The sequence below is a fragment of the Sinocyclocheilus grahami genome, unplaced genomic scaffold (genome assembly GCF_001515645.1).
Source record: "Sinocyclocheilus grahami isolate Dianchi unplaced genomic scaffold, SAMN03320097.WGS_v1.1 scaffold1319.1, whole genome shotgun sequence".
In the NCBI taxonomy this organism is placed as follows: domain Eukaryota; kingdom Metazoa; phylum Chordata; class Actinopteri; order Cypriniformes; family Cyprinidae; genus Sinocyclocheilus; species Sinocyclocheilus grahami.
In genome coordinates this window covers 69,057-86,458 of record NW_015506498.1, presented here as the reverse complement: position 1 = coordinate 86,458, position 17,402 = coordinate 69,057, and the positions used below count along the sequence as shown (strand labels likewise).

The 17,402-nt window shown below is 39.6% G+C and overlaps 1 protein-coding gene across 3 annotated transcripts in view; it reads left to right on the top strand.

Annotated features, from left to right (window-relative positions):
* Positions 1-16,772, top strand: part of chst10 (carbohydrate sulfotransferase 10) — a 95,063-nt gene extending 78,291 nt beyond the window's left edge. For all 3 annotated transcript variants that reach the window (XM_016255175.1, XM_016255174.1, XM_016255172.1), the window contains one exon: positions 15,805-16,772. In XM_016255175.1, coding sequence (XP_016110661.1) covers positions 15,805-16,354 — 550 coding nt within the window. In that variant the 3' untranslated portion in view covers positions 16,355-16,772. The remainder of the gene's footprint in view (positions 1-15,804) is intronic.
* Positions 16,773-17,402: the final 630 nt, after the last annotated feature.

The following is a 17,402-nucleotide window of genomic DNA, read 5'->3' as shown; positions in this document are numbered from 1 at the left end:
TTTGCATTAAAAATGACATAACTGAGCGAATGACACTTAATGACAGTTGTAAAAAAAATGCATAAAAACCTTTCATATTCATGGCATGTGTCATGTCTTGATTATGTAGGTGTCATGTCATGATTATGAAGGTGTCATGTCAGTCTTATGCACACCCCTTCAAGTAAAGTGTAACCGACAATTGTTCAGTGTTTGTTCATGTTTTTGTTGCTGTTATGTGATGTAGCGGTGTCTGACTAGGGGCGAGACGTGGACTGATGACGTCATCGTTTCAGAAAATATACGGATTCGCTGTCCACACGAAAACGCAAGGGCGGCATTTTCAGATTTATCCACTCTGGGAACCGGTTTCACTCTCCCAAAATGCCGGATCCCTCAGATTTTTGAGCCAAGTAGATTTTGAATGCAGCTTCCAAAAGATGAAAAATAGCAGATTAATATTTTCTATATTTAATACAATCACACCGGCGTGATTGAGAACGTTCAGTGCGTCATATCATCACGAATCTGTAAGATATTAATTTCATAGAGTAAACAGCTTCAGTGATTTTAATGGGAGTTTTTGAGAGTGCTTGATCTAGACTGTAAATAAAACATAAGGTGGTCAAAAAACACAGGCAGGGTCGAACAACAGCAAACAGGTATAGCACAGGCAAGACAAAGAATATTCCTTGGGCTAGTGTGGGTCTATGATCGGCGAACAGTATCCTTAGGGCTTGACAAGAGGGTAATCCAATAAACACAGGCAGAAGGTCAGGAAACAGACAACAAGGCAACACGGAAAGACTAGACTGACTAAAACTAAAAAATGGGAAAAGGAATGGCTCAGTGATGTAGCTATCGCTAGAGGAGAGATAAATGCTAAACAAAACTAGAGACTAAACAGAAACACGGAATGGCTCGGTAAAGCAGCTAACACTTGGGGAGTGCTAAACGCAGAACAATAGTTGGCGATCGAAGCAGGAACTGAGTGGGTGTTATGTAGTGTGTGTAATTGGTCTCAGGTGAGCGTGTGATTAATGAAATGGTGCATGGGAAATGTAGTCCGTGGTGACGTGCAACAGTCAGTGTAGTGAGAGAGTCAATATGATGGATGAGTGACCTCTGGTGGCGATCGGATGGAAGTTCATAGACCGGATTCGTGACAGAGGTGGTGGAGCGGAGGCAGAACAGGGGGAGGTATGAAGGGCCAGGTCCACGTGGAAGTGGAGAGACCAGGGACTGAGGCAGGACCGGCAGAGCAGGGAGCCGGCAGTACAGTTGGAGCTGAGGACCACCACAGCAGAGCAGACGGGACCGAAGATCCTCACGGTGGAGCAGAAGACCACCAGAGCATAACAGAAGATCCCCACGGCGGAGCAGAAGACCACCACAGCAGAACAGAAGATCTCCACGGCAGAGCAGATTACCACCAGACCGGAGTAGAAGACCACCAGAGCAGACAGAGCAGAAGTAGACTGCAGCACACATCATTTAGACAAACAGATAGCTCAGATTTAGATTCCTTGACAGGGACATAGAGACCATCCAAGAACTACCAGCCAGTCCAGTTTCCCTCTATGGCAGTGACAGGGTTGACGGGAAAGACATGGTGTGCATTAATAGTCTCTGGGCTCATGACAGGCAGGGTTAAGGGTTCAAAGGCAGGTTTTTGGGCTGTGACAGACAGTTCACAATCAATCCCCATGGCTGGTTCAGAACAGGATGAGAGTTCAGAGATGGCCTCCTCGGCCGGTTCAGAGCAGGATAAAAGTTCATAAATGGCCTCCATAGCCTTGACAGGACAGGCAGAGAGTTCACAGACAGCCTCCATAGCCGTGACACGACAGCACGAGGATTCGCAGACGGCCTCCATAGCCGTGACAGGACAGGAAAAGAGTTCACAGACGGCCTCCATAGCCATGACAGGACAGGACGTGGGTTCGCAGACAGATACTATTGACACCTCTGGAGGTTCTCTAGCGGATGCTGCCACCTCTGGAGGTTTTACAGCAGTACCATCAGGAAATAGGGAGAGTTCATTAACGGTTCCTTCGACTACGACATGACAGGCTGAGAGTGCCTTGCTGGGCTCCACCACCGTACAAGGAGTTGAGGCGAGCGCCGCCGCCTCGGGAGGTTCTGCAGCACACGCCACCACCTCTGAAGAAACTGCAGCGGGCGCCATCGCCTCTGGGGAAACAGCAGCGAACTCCACTACCTTGGGAGGTTCTGCAGCATCAGCCGCCACTTCTGGAAACATGTGATGTGACCTGATTCGTGATTCATGCTTGTCATGTGACACCACAATAGCACTGTATAACTGATATAGGCTTATGTTTTATTTATTAATTTTTTCCTTTTTATTCGAAAATATTTCCAAACCTGTATCAGGAAATATCTCGATTCTCATGTGTAAGTAAATGCGTTTTGTACCAGATTGTTATTTGTGGGTGACAAAGTAGATTAATAGTGTAATCTATTAACTACACATAAAAACCTGACTTTTTACTTGAATAGGCCTACCAGATATGGGTGTCATGCCATAAAATATTTTTAATACGACTGACTTTGTATTTAATGTGAATTTAATAACAATATTGTAAGTTACTATATTAGGCTAGACATTTTAATTTTACAGAGAGCAAAGAACCTTTAAATTATCAAAGATCATTTTCACGTCAGTCTAGCCAGAGTTCAGGCACTCTCAAAAACTCCATCACTGAAGCTGTTTACACTGTGAAATGAATATCTTACTTACATTCGTACGCACATCTGCACAGTCAGCGAGCAGGTGAACAAAACACTGCGTTTCAGCGATGACTCATCTGAACGTCTCTGATTGGCCATTGCATTCATAAGCTCAACAGACTCATGTGTGATTGGTTATAATGCAGCGCTGTACACGTTTTTGTACAGCCCCTCACTTTTGAACTTTTACATCTTTGAATGGGCATGACGCCTCTGATCACACTCAGATCACATCTTGTTTTGGATAAGAAGAAAAGGTCAGGTCCGACAATATCATGTCTTTTTTTATTTAAATCTAGATTTATTCGTATTGGCCCATGGAAACCTCTTTGAACACACTTGACTTGACTTGGCCAAAAAATCGTGGGGGACAAATTTACGTTTTATTAAAAAGTGTTTTCATATTCTACACTCATTAGAGGGTTAGATGCCTGCATACCGATTCAACTACTCTCTTCTTCTCCTCCTGCCTTGCACTTTGGTCCGCATCACTCACCGCAGAGCAAGCCTGTTCTTGATAATGCTGCTGTGAAAACGTGGGAAAAGCCGACGAGGAAGAAGTTGGAGTAAAGTGAATACTTCATCGCTCCGTCTATAGCACATTGTGATTGGATGTTTACGCTGTCAATACAGGAGACAAACCAATGGGCCACTGGCTGCTCGCTGTCCCTGCATGATGGTCCTCTGCAAAAAAAAATTATAAATAAATAAAACCTTCTGTCGGCCCCTTAAGTTCGTCGGACCACCGGGAAAATGCCCGATTACCAATCCAGCCTTGCTCATGACGATCAACTGTGACTTGACTTATGACGATCAACTGTGACTTGACTTGACTTATGACGATCAATTGTGATTTGACTTGACTCAGACTCATGACGATCAACTGTTTCTTGACTTGGCTTATGACGATCAACTGTCACATAACGGGGCACTGTTGTGTCCACCATTTTGCGATCAGGCTCATCTGTCGCCACCATTTTGTGAGCATAATCTAGTGCGGGGGCCATTACACGAGTGAGTGCGGGGTCGCGTTCCTCCGCGATACCCACAGTGAATAGAGCGCCAACAGTCAACAAAGCAAAGTCCAAAAAACAACTCAGTGACGAACGCGGACCCTCCCTAAGCTCAGATCATAGAGGTTGATCAAGGCCATCACAAAAAAAACTTTATCAAAAGACAGTCTGGTAGATTAGAATAGTGTGCTATGGCTAAAAATTCGCAAACATAGTTCTCTAGCGATCTCTAGAGATCGCTATCGTGTCCATACCTGGCCAATGTTCTTCAGAAAAGCTGCTGGGTCCTTGTATGGCCGAGTATTCTGTAATGGGGCTGACGAGACGAGAGGCGTGCGGATCCATGTGCAAGCTTTTATTCACAAGAGAAGTGGTCAAAAAACACAGGCAGGGTCGAACAACAGCAAACAGGTATGGCACAGGCAAGACAAAGAATATTCCTTGGGCTAGCGTGTCACATGTGGCCAAAGAGCAAGGCAGGAGGAGAAGAAGAGAGTAGTTGAATTGGTAAGCAGGCATCTAACACTCTAATGTGTGTAGAATATGAAAACACTTTTTAATAAAACGTAAATTTGTCCCCCACGATTTTTTGGCCAAGTCAAGTCAAGTGTGTTCATAGAGGTTTCCATGTGGCACATTTCGTTGTGTCACATGTGGTTGCCGCAAGCCCCCCGCCCGCGCCGTTCTCAAGCCCGCCCGCCTCTGCTCACTCAAGCCGGCCTCCGATCACTCAAGGTGTGTGACGCTGTTTCGTTGTGAAAGCGAAAATACTTTGGCCTTCCAAAAGAGGACACGACTAGAAATCAGTGGTTAAGTTGTATTTACAACACTGTTACAGAACAGTTTAACCCAAATATTCAGATGTGTCCAGCGCATTTTATGGAGTACTATTTCCTGATCCTGGTAGAGTAGACTACAATGCCGGCTGTTCTGACTCAGAGACTGGAAGTACTTTTTTTTATATTTAAAGAATTTGCCAGTGACGACTCAAACGTGAGGTTTTTGTTCAGTGTAGAGTAGCACTTGTTGTTTGTAATTTCTCCGATCACAAATGCAGACATGGTTTTATGTTTACGCGGCATCCAGAAACACTTTTAACTCAGGTCACTAGTTTAAGCTGTCTGGTCAACCGATCAGGTACACACAACAATAGTTCACTAGCGTTAAGCCATTTAGCAAAGCCAGCCCAGGCTCACATAGATAGCAAACACACAGTCTCACGGCTCTCCGGAGCAGCAGCAGTACATATGTCTTGGCAATAGATCTGCTTGTTCTGGGGGGGTTTTACCTTTTATATTTCTTCTGCCTATAGGGATTATTTTAAGCATATTATTGTATAGCAGCAGTATACATATTTAATTGTTTTGTTTTCTTCTTCCAGCTTTGTTGGGGGGTTATTTTTATATGCTATTTGTGCAGCAGCAGTATGTCTTAAATACTCACGGCACCGTATCGCCATATGTATTGGCAGTAGCAAGTTCCTGTACTTGCTTGCAGCAGCAGCAATAATCTACAACTACAGCAATAACCAACAGCAGCAGCAGCAGCGTAGCAGATCTGTTCCGTCAATACCAAATACATTAACATTGTCATATCTATCACCATGTTAAATCTTCTGTGAGTTGTCATGATATATATATATATATATATATATATATACATACATACATACATACATACATACATACATGCATGCACACAAAAAGAAAAACAAGTAGATAGAATAGAAATTTTTTTAAAGCTAGTGAGCAGCTTTGTTTTAAATAAAAAAGAAGATAAATAGATAAAGTAGAATTAAAATAGAATAGAAAGTGCTAGAGTTAGAGGGTCAAATAAGGATGGAGCAGATGTGTTTTTAGTCGTTTCTTGAAGATGGCTAAGGACTCAGCTACTCGGATTGAGTTGGGCAGGTCATTCCACCAGGAGAGAACAGTTAATGAAAAAGTCAGTGAAAGTGATTTTGTGCCTCTTTGAGATGGCACAATAATGCGCCGTTCACTTGCAGAACACAAGCTTCTAGAGGGCACATAACTCTGAAGTAATGAATTTAGGTAAAGGGGTGCAGAGCCAGTGGTGATAATAATAAGGCCAGAGCCTTGAATTTTATGCGAGCAGCTACTGGTAGCCAGTGCAAATTAATGAACAGAGGTGTGTGACGTGCATTCTTTTCGGCTCATTAAAGATTATCTTGCAGCGGCATTTTGGATTATTCAATTCAATTCAAGATTATTCGTGTAGCGCTTTTCACGATACAAATCGTTGCAAAGCAACTTTACAGCAAATTAAGTTTCTACAATATTTAGTGGTAGCTTATCAGTGGTGACTGTCAGTTAATGTACATATGGCAGAAATGTACGGAAAAATCAATTAAAGACGTAATCAAACAGACGATGAACACTATTAACAGCAACTATTATATGATGCAATCAAACTTATAGCAAAATATGGTAGTTCTGTATGTTGTTTCAGGGTTGGCATCATCTGAGGTCCTCTGAGGGATTGGCATTGTAAGGAATTTAACTCATTAATTCTTGATAAGGGAATTAATCATTCATTTCATTTCTGGCGCAGGTTTTGAAAGGACTCGGATCTGAAAATTCGAGGTCCACCTGATTAAAACTGATTTCAAATTTGATAGTTTACACTCTATCAGCTACTCGGTCAGCGAGACGTTAATGTCAATGTATATTACCAATTTGACTATATGTATTTTCCCTGGCCACGGGCTAATACGTTCTTTGATCATTTGTAAGCTCTTAGAGAGGTAACGTGATCTTTGGCAAGGGTTTGACTTTAAAATTATACGACACCAGACAATGATTCTTTATAAATGAAACACGAATTTTATTGGCTATTCTAGATTACATTAAAACTAAGCTAAAATACACACACACACACATATACAGTTCAGAAGTGAGTTAACGGAGTTGCATGAAGTTTCAAAGTTCTAACTCGTTTTCACGAGTGGTTTTAAATTCAGCCTGAGAGAATTCACAAAGCAGATATTTTCTTATCTTTACTGCTTAACTCAATTCACCAGCATCAGTTCAGCAGATAGAAGATCTTGTTTGTACTTGCGTTTGCTGAAAGCTGAGTTGTTCTTCGTGGCTACTGGAGGGGATTCCGTGGCTGATTGGCTGTTGATCTGGCACCGGAATGACGTTTGGATGACGTCCTTTTGGGGAAGCCCTCGTTGGATTGGTTGGTTGCTGGGTTACGGAAGAGCCTCTGGTTCTTCTGAGAGAGAGTCTGCTTTAGCAAGACTTTGCGTTCTGCAGAGTTACGAAGCTTCAACTGAAGTGTTTGAGTTCTTAGATGGTTGATCGCCTGATGGTTCAGCTTGTGAGCACAAGTTAGAGTGCTCTCCACACGGCGACAAGGCCTTGCTCGAGAAAGAGCCTGCGTTCGGGAGAGCAAGCGGCAAAAGTCTTCACTCGAGAGTGTAAACAGCGAGAAGCAATTGAATTCGAGTTACAGTGGGGTTTTTGAGCCGTGGCATACGTCCAACCTACGGTGTGATCTTCCAATCGGCTTCTTGCAAGGCGGAGCATGCATACATTAACAAAAGGCTTCAATTCATCACGAGGACACCTATAAAAGTTGTTAATACTTCTATAAAGTCTCTTAAATGCAAATATTGTACATACTATTAAAGTTTACTTCATTTCATCATTCTGCATTTGTCGTGCCTATTCGTTCAAGATTAAACTTCACATATTACACACATTTTAACAACCTTATTTCCTAAAAAGGGTGATAAACACTGATTAAAGTTGCACCGATTACATGAAACACATCAAGCATATATATATATAAGACATACAACATATTATTTGTGAATCTGGTTGCCCTGTTATGCGCATAACTGATTTTCTGTTGAAATTGTCTGTTGTAAGTTTCGTGTCCCTTTTTTGGAATGCAGGGGGAAAGGGGAGGTGTCCTGAGGTCATGCCCATGTCATGAGTTGGGAGTCTGCCATTCTTCTCCTGGACAAAGAGCTCTTAATCTGTCGTTTTCTGTCTATCGGATTTAGCAATTTATGCATTAGACGGTCATGGGGTCCCTGTCGCTGGAACACATCTCAGATACCATGTTCTTCGTTCTGTTGGAATGCAGGATGTGATGGGAATCATGTGTTAGTCACGTATAGATCCCGTGTGGCCTGAGGTTAGTTAATTTACCTCATCCTTTTCCTGTTGGATGTGAGAGTTCCATTCATTGGTGTTTCACAAGACATCGTGGTTTCTATATGTTGAAGTCCTCATACAAAAGATCTCTGTGGTATCTCTTGATTAGATTAATCCAGACCTCATGATGGGTCGATTCAGTGGCACATCACAGTCCTGTGGTTTGTGGTATTAAGAAATCCCTACAGCATCATCTCTTCTCAGGTGTTCTGGATCCAGACTGAAGATTCAAGTCCTAATGCATCATTTGTATTATCAACGTGAATATTAAAATGTCCGACAATTAGCGCTTTATCAACAGTAATCAATAGGTCTGAGAGGAGATCTGCAAATTCTTTTAGGAAATCTGTATACGGCCCTGGTGGTCTATACACAGTAGCCAGAGCAAGAGATACGATAGATTTCTTTTGCGTATCTGACAGTGTAACATTAAGCATTAGTATTTCAAATGAGTTAAACCTGTATCCTGTCTTCTGAGTAACATTGAGAATATCACTATATATTGTTGCAACACCGCCGCCACGTCCAGTCTGACGAGGCTCATGCTTATAACAGTAGCTTGGTGGAGTAGACTCATTTAGACCAATATAATCATTAGGTTTTAGCCAGGTTTCAGTCAAGCAGAGTACATTAAAACGATTATCTGTGATCATTTCATTTACAATAACTGCTTTGGGTGAGAGTGATCTAATGTTTAGGAGCCCAAACTTTAAAAATTGTCTTTGTTCATTTATTTGACATTTTTCTGGTTTAATCACGATCAGATTTTTTCTAGATCCTGCATTAAATTTATATTTTGACCTCACTATTCGGGGAACAGACACAGTCTTTATAGATTATGCAGTGCAAGTACTTCTATCATTTAAGCAGTTAGAACAAAAGTCATCAGGGCAGTTATTTGAGATTTGACTTACTAGTCATATGGTGCGTAGCATCCTGGAGATGTTGTCCGACAGGAGTTTGACGAAAAAGCCTCGGACGCTCCCAGAAAAGATTCCAGTTATTAACAAAGAGCAGTTTCTGTTCTTTACACCACGACAATAACCATTAATTTAAAGCAAAAAGTCTACTGAACCTTTCGAGTCCTCGTCGATATGTGGAAAGCGGTCCTGACACAATGATCGTCGTCGTGGGCGATGTGCTGCGCACCATCTCGATCAGGCTCACTGAAGTCCCTCTTCAGTGTCTCCGTCTGCCGCAGCTTGTGAAGCACGACCGCTCCGGTGCTCTCATCACCCTTCAGGATCGTGGGTATCTGCGCAGAAACATCGAGAACATGAGCACCAGGGAAACAGTGAGTGTGCACTTTACCTTCAGCTAACGTAGCACGGACGTGCCGGACGATGGAGTCTCCGATGATCACTGTGTCGCGTTCCGTCTCGCGGAGGGAAGCGAAGAGGTTCTGTGGGGAGATCTCGAAGACCAGAGGCGGCGGAGAGGGAGAGGTCGTCGCCTGGGGCCTGGCTCGCGTCTTTCGCTGCGGGTGCACCCAGGGTCCGTGGTGTCCCGGCGCCGGAGTGAAGGACATCTGGGAAGATCGCGTCCTGGGTGCACCGGACCTGTGCAGAGAAACGCACGGAGTAGAGGTGGTGGGAGAGTTAGCAGCGCGCTGTATACTTCCCCCGGACTTGTGAGCGTCAGCCCGGGAAATACCCGTGTTCTCAGCTGGGTCTGCCTCTCCACCAGGTCGCAGATCTGCTTCTCCACGGCCTCCAGCTCAAGCTGTACCGAATGCAGCTCGAACGTGTCCTCACCTGCACTCAAAGCTAGACACATATCCGCCATTAAAGCAAGTAACAGTGAGTAAAACAATGGTAATGTGTGTGAATAGAGTATTAGCAATGTAAGAGAGATTAGCGGCAACCACGCTGGCAATGCTAACGGGCTATATGCTAATAGCGGACTCAGGAAATCAAAATAGAACTAATGATAACAAGGCGCTCTGATTGTTTTTGTTGTAGAATACGATAGGGGATATATTCACACGTTATAGAAACAAAAATGATGGTGTATAAAATTGATTTTAAGATAAAAAAAAATAGATGATAAAGAATTAACTTGATGGAGCTCAAACTCAAAACACACGGCAGCAACAAACAGGAAGGTTAATTGTAGAGGTTTGATAGAAGTGGCTGAAAGACCTGCCAAGAGAGCATTGCAATAGTCCAGTCTGGATAGAACAAGAGCTTGAACAAGGAGTTGTGTAGCATGTTCTGAAAAAAAGGGCCTGATCTTCCTAATGTTGTATAAAGAAAATCTGCAGGACCGGGCAGTTTTAGCAATGTGGTCTGAGAAATTCAGCTTATCATTAATCACAACTCCGTGGTTTCTAGTTGTTTTTGAAGGAGTTATAGTTGATGAGCCTAACTAGATGGTGAAATTTTGATAAAGTGATGGGTTTGTTGAAACCACAAGCAGTTCTGTCTTAGTAATAATATTATTATTATTGTCTTAGTCTTAATAATAATAATAATAATAACTAGATATGTACATTTTCTGAAGAAAATGTGAAGAAAATGTGAGTGGTGCTTGCCGTGGAACTAGGCACTAATTCTAAGCACTAATACTAGGCACTAATACTAAAAACTAAAAATAATTCTATTAGCATCATGTTAACATCATGCTAATCTTGTTAACATAATGCTAGAAACATGTATACACTTAGCATGATGTTAACATGAAGTTAACATGATTAGCATGTTGTTAGCATGATTTTAGCATGTTTTTAACAAGATGGTAACATGATTAGCATGATGCTGGCAACATGCTAACATGATTAGCATGTTAATAACATGAAGTTAGCACAATTAGCACCCTGATTATAAGACGACCCCCCTTTTTCCAGATGTACCTTTTGGAAAAAGGCTTTTTAAAAACCAAATCTTGTTTTTTCTCAGTAAACACATTTTGTCTTCAATTATTTTCACATTGCATATTTTTCCTATTTTAATTTTTGTTTTGAATGTATGGTAAAAACTGGTAAAATGTACCAACAATCACATTTAAAAAATATACACTTTTTGATATACCATTAAAAAAAAAAAAACAGGTAGCCCATCTGAATTAGGACATTTAGGCTATCCATCTAATAGTAGCCTACCAAAATCTTATTAACAGTAAGTTAAATCTTACTGTAGTCTTCAAATCTGGGTACTGTCATACATTTTAAAATCACAAAGGGAGTTTGGTCCCATCAGGCTAACGTGACAGTCACGACTCATGCAGCTGTAAGGTTTTCTTTTGTTTTTACTCGCGATCTTTACAACACGCATTACATTAGTATTTCATGACACACTCGTTTTATGCGTATTTGGCGCCACCTATTGTTGTGGGTGTATTATTGACATGTCAAAGTCTAGACCCTGAATATAAGACGACCGCGATTTTTCAGATGTATTTCCAAGAAAAAACCATTGTCTTATATTCGGGTCAATACGGTATTATGATAATACAGTTAACGTGTTATTAGCATTATACTAGCAGCTCTTAGCACTTGATCCTAGCATGCTTTAACATGGTTTTAGCATTTTTTAGCACTTAGCTAGGTGATGCTAGCATTATATAGCATATTGTTAGCATGATGCTAGCACATTATGGCTTATTTTAATAATATTTCAGCAATTACCTATATTTTTTGCATGTTGTAACACTAATCACTATTAGCATGTAGCTATTTACTGCTAGCATGTGTAGCATGTTGGAAGTCCTATTTGCTCACATGAGTCAAACCAACTCATATATCTATGCGATATTCTGTTGCAAAGATATAGGACTTGCTAAATGGTTGCTAGGGTACTCTGTTTGGTTGCTAGGGAGTGGCTTGACAGCTGCCAATGATGATTCTCCAAAGGCTGTTTACCAGTATGAATGATATAAACCCAGAGATTGTCTTACTATAGGGAGATGAGAGGGTCTGTATTACTTACTATTGGAGAAACCGTAACGGTCAATTTGGATCACGTGTGCTGTAATCACATTACAGCCTTGATGTCATTTAATTTTAGTCAGAGTTTTGTGACATTCAATCGCCGTTTACGGATACCATAGGAATGAATGAGGAGTGTTGTAAACTGAATCCCACCTGTTGCAAAAAGTCAGTGACTTCTCAATAAAACAGCATTTTTTTTCTCGGTGTAAACTAAAAATAGTTCAATCCAAAAGTTTTGTTTAGTGTAAAACATGTTGAAGATTAGCTGATAGGCTGTCGATTTATTAAATTATAAGCTGTTTCCTCTAAAAAGTGGTTTATTCAGCGTAGTAAAGCATCTCCTCCATTGACATCCATTAAAAAAATGGCCTCTAGTCTCCTTTCCGTTAGCATTAGCCGCTACGCTTTTATTGGCTAAAGGTTGCAGGGTTGCCTTCTAGTGTATTTGTATAAACCAACCCCCATGTCTTGATGGCATTCAGATTTGAAGATAGGCCTGTTTTGGTTTGGGTTGCTAGGGTGCTTGATAGGGCATGGCTAGATTGTTGCCAAGGTGATAATTAAAGAGTGCTTGGCAGTCTGACTCAAATGAGCCCACCCCTATCCCTTTATGTTATTGTGTTTCACTAATATTGCCAGTTAAATGTATTATATGGTTGCTAGGGTGGTCTAAATTGTTGCTAGGGTGTGACTAAACAGTTTCCATTGTGATAATTATAGACCACTTACCAGTCTGAGTCAAAAGAGCCCATCCACTTGTCTGTATGATTTTGTTATCTGCACTGTGAGCTGTGAGGTCTTATATAGACAGGTGTGTGGCTTTGCTAATCAAGTCCAATCAGTATAATCACACACAGCTGGACTCAAATGAAGGTGTGGAACCATCTCAAGGATGATCAGAAGAAATGGACAGGACCTGAGTTAAATATATGAGTGTCACAGCAAAGGGTCTGAATACTTAGGACCATGTGATATTTCAGTTTTTCTTTTTTAATAAATCTGCAAAAATGTCAACAATTCTGTGTTTTTCTGTCAATATGGGGTGTTGTGTGTACATTAATGAGGAAAAAAAATTAACTTAAATGATTTTAGCAAATGGCTGCAATATAACAAAGACTGAAAAATTTAAGGGGGTCTGAATACTTTCCGTACCCACTGTATACCTCCCTTCTTTTTTCAATGGAAATGTATGGGCTGGTTGCTAGGGTGTAAATGGTTGTTAGGGTGTGGCTAGGCAGTTGAAATTCACCATTTATTGGTGGTGGTGGTGGTGGTGGAAGCCAAGTTTGTTTACCATTAACCATCAGGACTGGATGGTCAGGCGAACTTGTGAAAAAACATTAGAAGCTTATCTTGCACTTAGTCATAGCCAATACAGCATGATCTTTTCTGGGTCATTCCTTGAAATTGGTGCCCTTCTGCGTCCTTAAGAAATAATCAAGCATAGAATAAATATAACAACAAATAAATTTGTGATTTAAAAGCATAACAATACTATGTATTCTTTCATCAATATTACATTAAATCAAAGTCAATTAAATATAAATTTAAATAGCTTTTATGCTGATAAGGGTAAGGTTTTAGGCCTGTCTCTCACTATGATTTTTCTTTTTCAGCACGACTTTTAATTTGCAAAATGAAAGCAAAACAAAAATTACATTTGCATATTATTCTAAATACGGTCTCATTGTTAAGCAGTGTTTTTGGCATAAGTATACATTTCTTTCTATAAAATATATATCATTTTATTGGTGTCCCATGATTTGATGTGACCCCTGTTACCCTAATCAAAAACCCTTGTAAAATAATGGTACATTCAAGTGTCATTTTTATTTTGATAAAGAACAAGCTGTGATTTCAAAGTAGCAAAAATATGTTGTGTGTGTGCGTGAGGCGCCGGCGTGATCACTGCATTGTTTTCCCTTCTAAAAGAGGAAACTGTTACTCTGTTATAATTTATGATCATACCAATGCTGGTTGGTCATACAGTACATATAGAAGTAAGACATCATTCAAAACTGTCATGCTTTTTTAAAACTAAATAAAACTGTAAAATAAAGAAATCTGTAAAGCTTTTGCAAAATAAAGAAAACTTCTTTCTGCTGTCTCAGTTTCCTTTTCTGTGAACTTTGGAAAGCATCACATGGAACCGAAACTCAGCACATTTTTTTTCTTTCGTTTTGTTAATCTTAACAAAAGATTTAAGTGAGGCCTATATATTCCTTTTTATGTATATAGTTTTATTCCATTTTCTCCGTTCACAGAAGCACTGTCGGTGTGAGCCCTTGTTGAATCCATGTTCTACTGCATTATCCTGCAATTTTAGCTGGTTTCAAAACCAAAAACAAGCTGCATATTACCTGCCATTGCGACTTACCGATGATGAATTGACAGCTGAGTGTGGGCATTTCACTCATTGAATGCGTCAACATCACATTTGCATAGGCTGTACTACTTGAATTCATGATTGGTTGACTACAAAATTAAAATATTAAATGGAATGATAAAATAACGTTATTAAACGGTTAATGGCCATTTCAAATTTTCGATTCTGTTCGGAACTATTAAATTTGTGTTCAGTTAAATTTTAATTTCTGGCTATGTTCCTGTAACAATTTTGTTCGTTTTGGGTTTTCGTTTTCGTTCCTTGATCCGGTTCATAGCCCTGTATCGTAATTACCATGTTTGCAAGATATCAACTTTTCAAGTCAAGTCACCATTATTTATATTTGTTATATATACTATATATATATATATATATATATATATATATATATAGTTGACTACAAAATTAAAATATTAAATGGAATGATAAAATAACGTTATTAAACGGTTAATGGCCATTTCAAATTTTCGATTCTGTTCGGAACTATTAAATTTGTGTTCAGTTAAATTTTAATTTCTGGCTATGTTCCTGTAACAATTTTGTTCGTTTTGGGTTTTCGTTTTCGTTCCTTGATCCGGTTCATAGCCCTGTATCGTAATTACCATGTTTGCAAGATATCAACTTTTCAAGTCAAGTCACCATTATTTATATTTGTTATATATACTATATATATATATATATATATATATATATATATATATATATATATATATATATATTACAATGCAGATTGTGTCAAAGCAGCTTTAAAGTATTAAACAGGGAAGTAGTGTGTCAAAATAGTTTGTAGTTATCCTCTGGCCAGATGAAACCAGCAGTTTAATTCCAGGCTGCAACAAAGTCAGATTGTGCAGAGGACTCATCTGGTTCCCGTGGTCTTGTCCCGATGGCTGATGAGGTCTTTGGAGGGGACTTGTCTCTAGGGCTCATATAGTTGACATGGTCTCCGCTGACATTCAGGGCTGTCGAGGTCATCTCTGGGTACTGCAGGATGCCGTATCTGGTCTAGATATGGACTAGATCCGGGTGACTGCAGTGACCATCTGATCTGGAAACAGTCTGGATCTGGGTGACTCTGGTGACATAAGAATGAAACAGACTAATATTAGTGTAGATGCCATTCTTCTAACTATGTAACAAGTACATCAGGTGTTATGGGAAGTGTTTCCGGTTCAACCTGGTTGAACTCAGCAGGATAAATGTGAAAAGAGGACCTTTGGCATGGGTTTTAAAAATGGTTTATAAATATTTGACAATGTTTACAAGTAGGAAAACTGCTCTGAAACATTACAACCAAGGTAAATTAATGCAAATAATTTTTTCCTTCTCTCAGAACATAATTGTAATATTTGTTTTCAAGATACATGTTTTTTATTTCTGTTTTCATCATTGTAATACTAATTTATCATTATAAGTATCAGGATAAGTATTTAGACATGGTCTTAGTACATACTTTCTAATGTAAGATTTTCAGAACTAATGGCAGGTAAAATTGTTGAATTTGTTACATGTCTGATATTATACTCTTTTTCTGACTTTGTGTTATTGTTTGGTTCACAGGTTAAATTCTTATTTCAAGTTCTTTATTGTGAGAGACCCATTTGAGCGTCTAATATCTGCTTTCAAGGACAAGTTCGTGAAGAACCCAAGATTTGAACCTTGGTACAAACATGACATTGCCCCAGCCATCATTCGCAAATATCGCAGGAGTCACCATGATGATAATGAAAGTGTGGGACTTCAGTTTGAAGATTTTGTACGGTACTTGGGCGACAAGTCAGGCCGACAGCGCTTGGACAGGCAGTTTGGTGACCACATTATTCACTGGCTGACATATGCTGAGCTGTGTGCTCCTTGTGATATTTCCTACAATGTTGTGGGTCACCATGAGACTCTGGAGCGTGATGCTCCTTATATTCTAAAAGCTGCTGGTATCGCTGACCTAGTGTCATACCCAAATATCCCACCAGGGATAACCCGCTACAACCGAACCAAGGTGGAACGCTATTTTACTGGAATCAGCCAACGAGATGTCCGTCGGCTCTACGCTAGCTACCAGGGAGACTTCAACCTGTTTGATTACCAGACACCTGCCTTCCTATTGGACTGACGTAGAGATTTCCTGATAATCTTTTTTTTTTTTTTTTAATAAATCTCTGAATTATATGGCTGCCTCAAAAATAGTGTTCAATTGCCTGGCCTATATGGAGTATATATTCTTCTTTTGCACTGATCTGAGACTTAGTTACTTTACACATTATAATATGTTTGTATTTACATACATGTTTGGATTTGGCTTGATCAGGGATCTGCACTAGAGGGTAACTTTAAACATGAATTACTAAGATCAAACCGTGCATTAGTAAAGTTTAGATTTTTTTTTTCTTTAGTAATATCTGTATTTGCCATATGATAATGAAGTGCCATAATATTTACGTTTTATGGATTTCATTAACTGGATTTTAGACAGTATATTAGGTAAAGAAGTACTATATAAATGATCAAATGTTGACAATACTTGTTTGACACCTTGCCTTTTTTTTTTACCAGTTTACTATGGACTAATTTTCTGAAATAGTGTCTTCTCTATCCTTTATACTTAAAGGATGGTAGTACTCAAGCATCCCAAAAGAGATTTTAATAAATCTTACAGTTTTGATATTAACAATGTTCAGTTTCATTCTGGTCTATAATACATTTTCCTTTATCTTGAAACTAGCCTTAGACATACTATCAATCTTCATCATGCAAATATATTTTTATTTTGCAAAGAACCTTTCTATCAGTAAGTATCTAAATTTGTACCATAAAAATCTCTAAATATCAACACCATGATCAAATAAATTAATTTTTCGGTGGCCATATTCGAAGTTTGGGATAAATATTAAGATTTTGTGCTCTTGAAGACCATGTTAAAAAATGTAACATTTGAAGTAAAAAATTTAAAAAAACTTTTTGAGCCAATCACGAAGGATCAGCATTAAAGTGGTTCTGGTTCTGTTGTGGTAAAGGGGTTCATATTAGAACCTGGCCTACTCTTAAGGTTCCTGTATGAACCTTTTTTTAAATGGTCTATGAAGATCTATTTTCTAATTATCTGAAGCCTGCGGTCGTGGAATATGTTAATCATGAACAAGAATAGTAATATTTTTTTATTT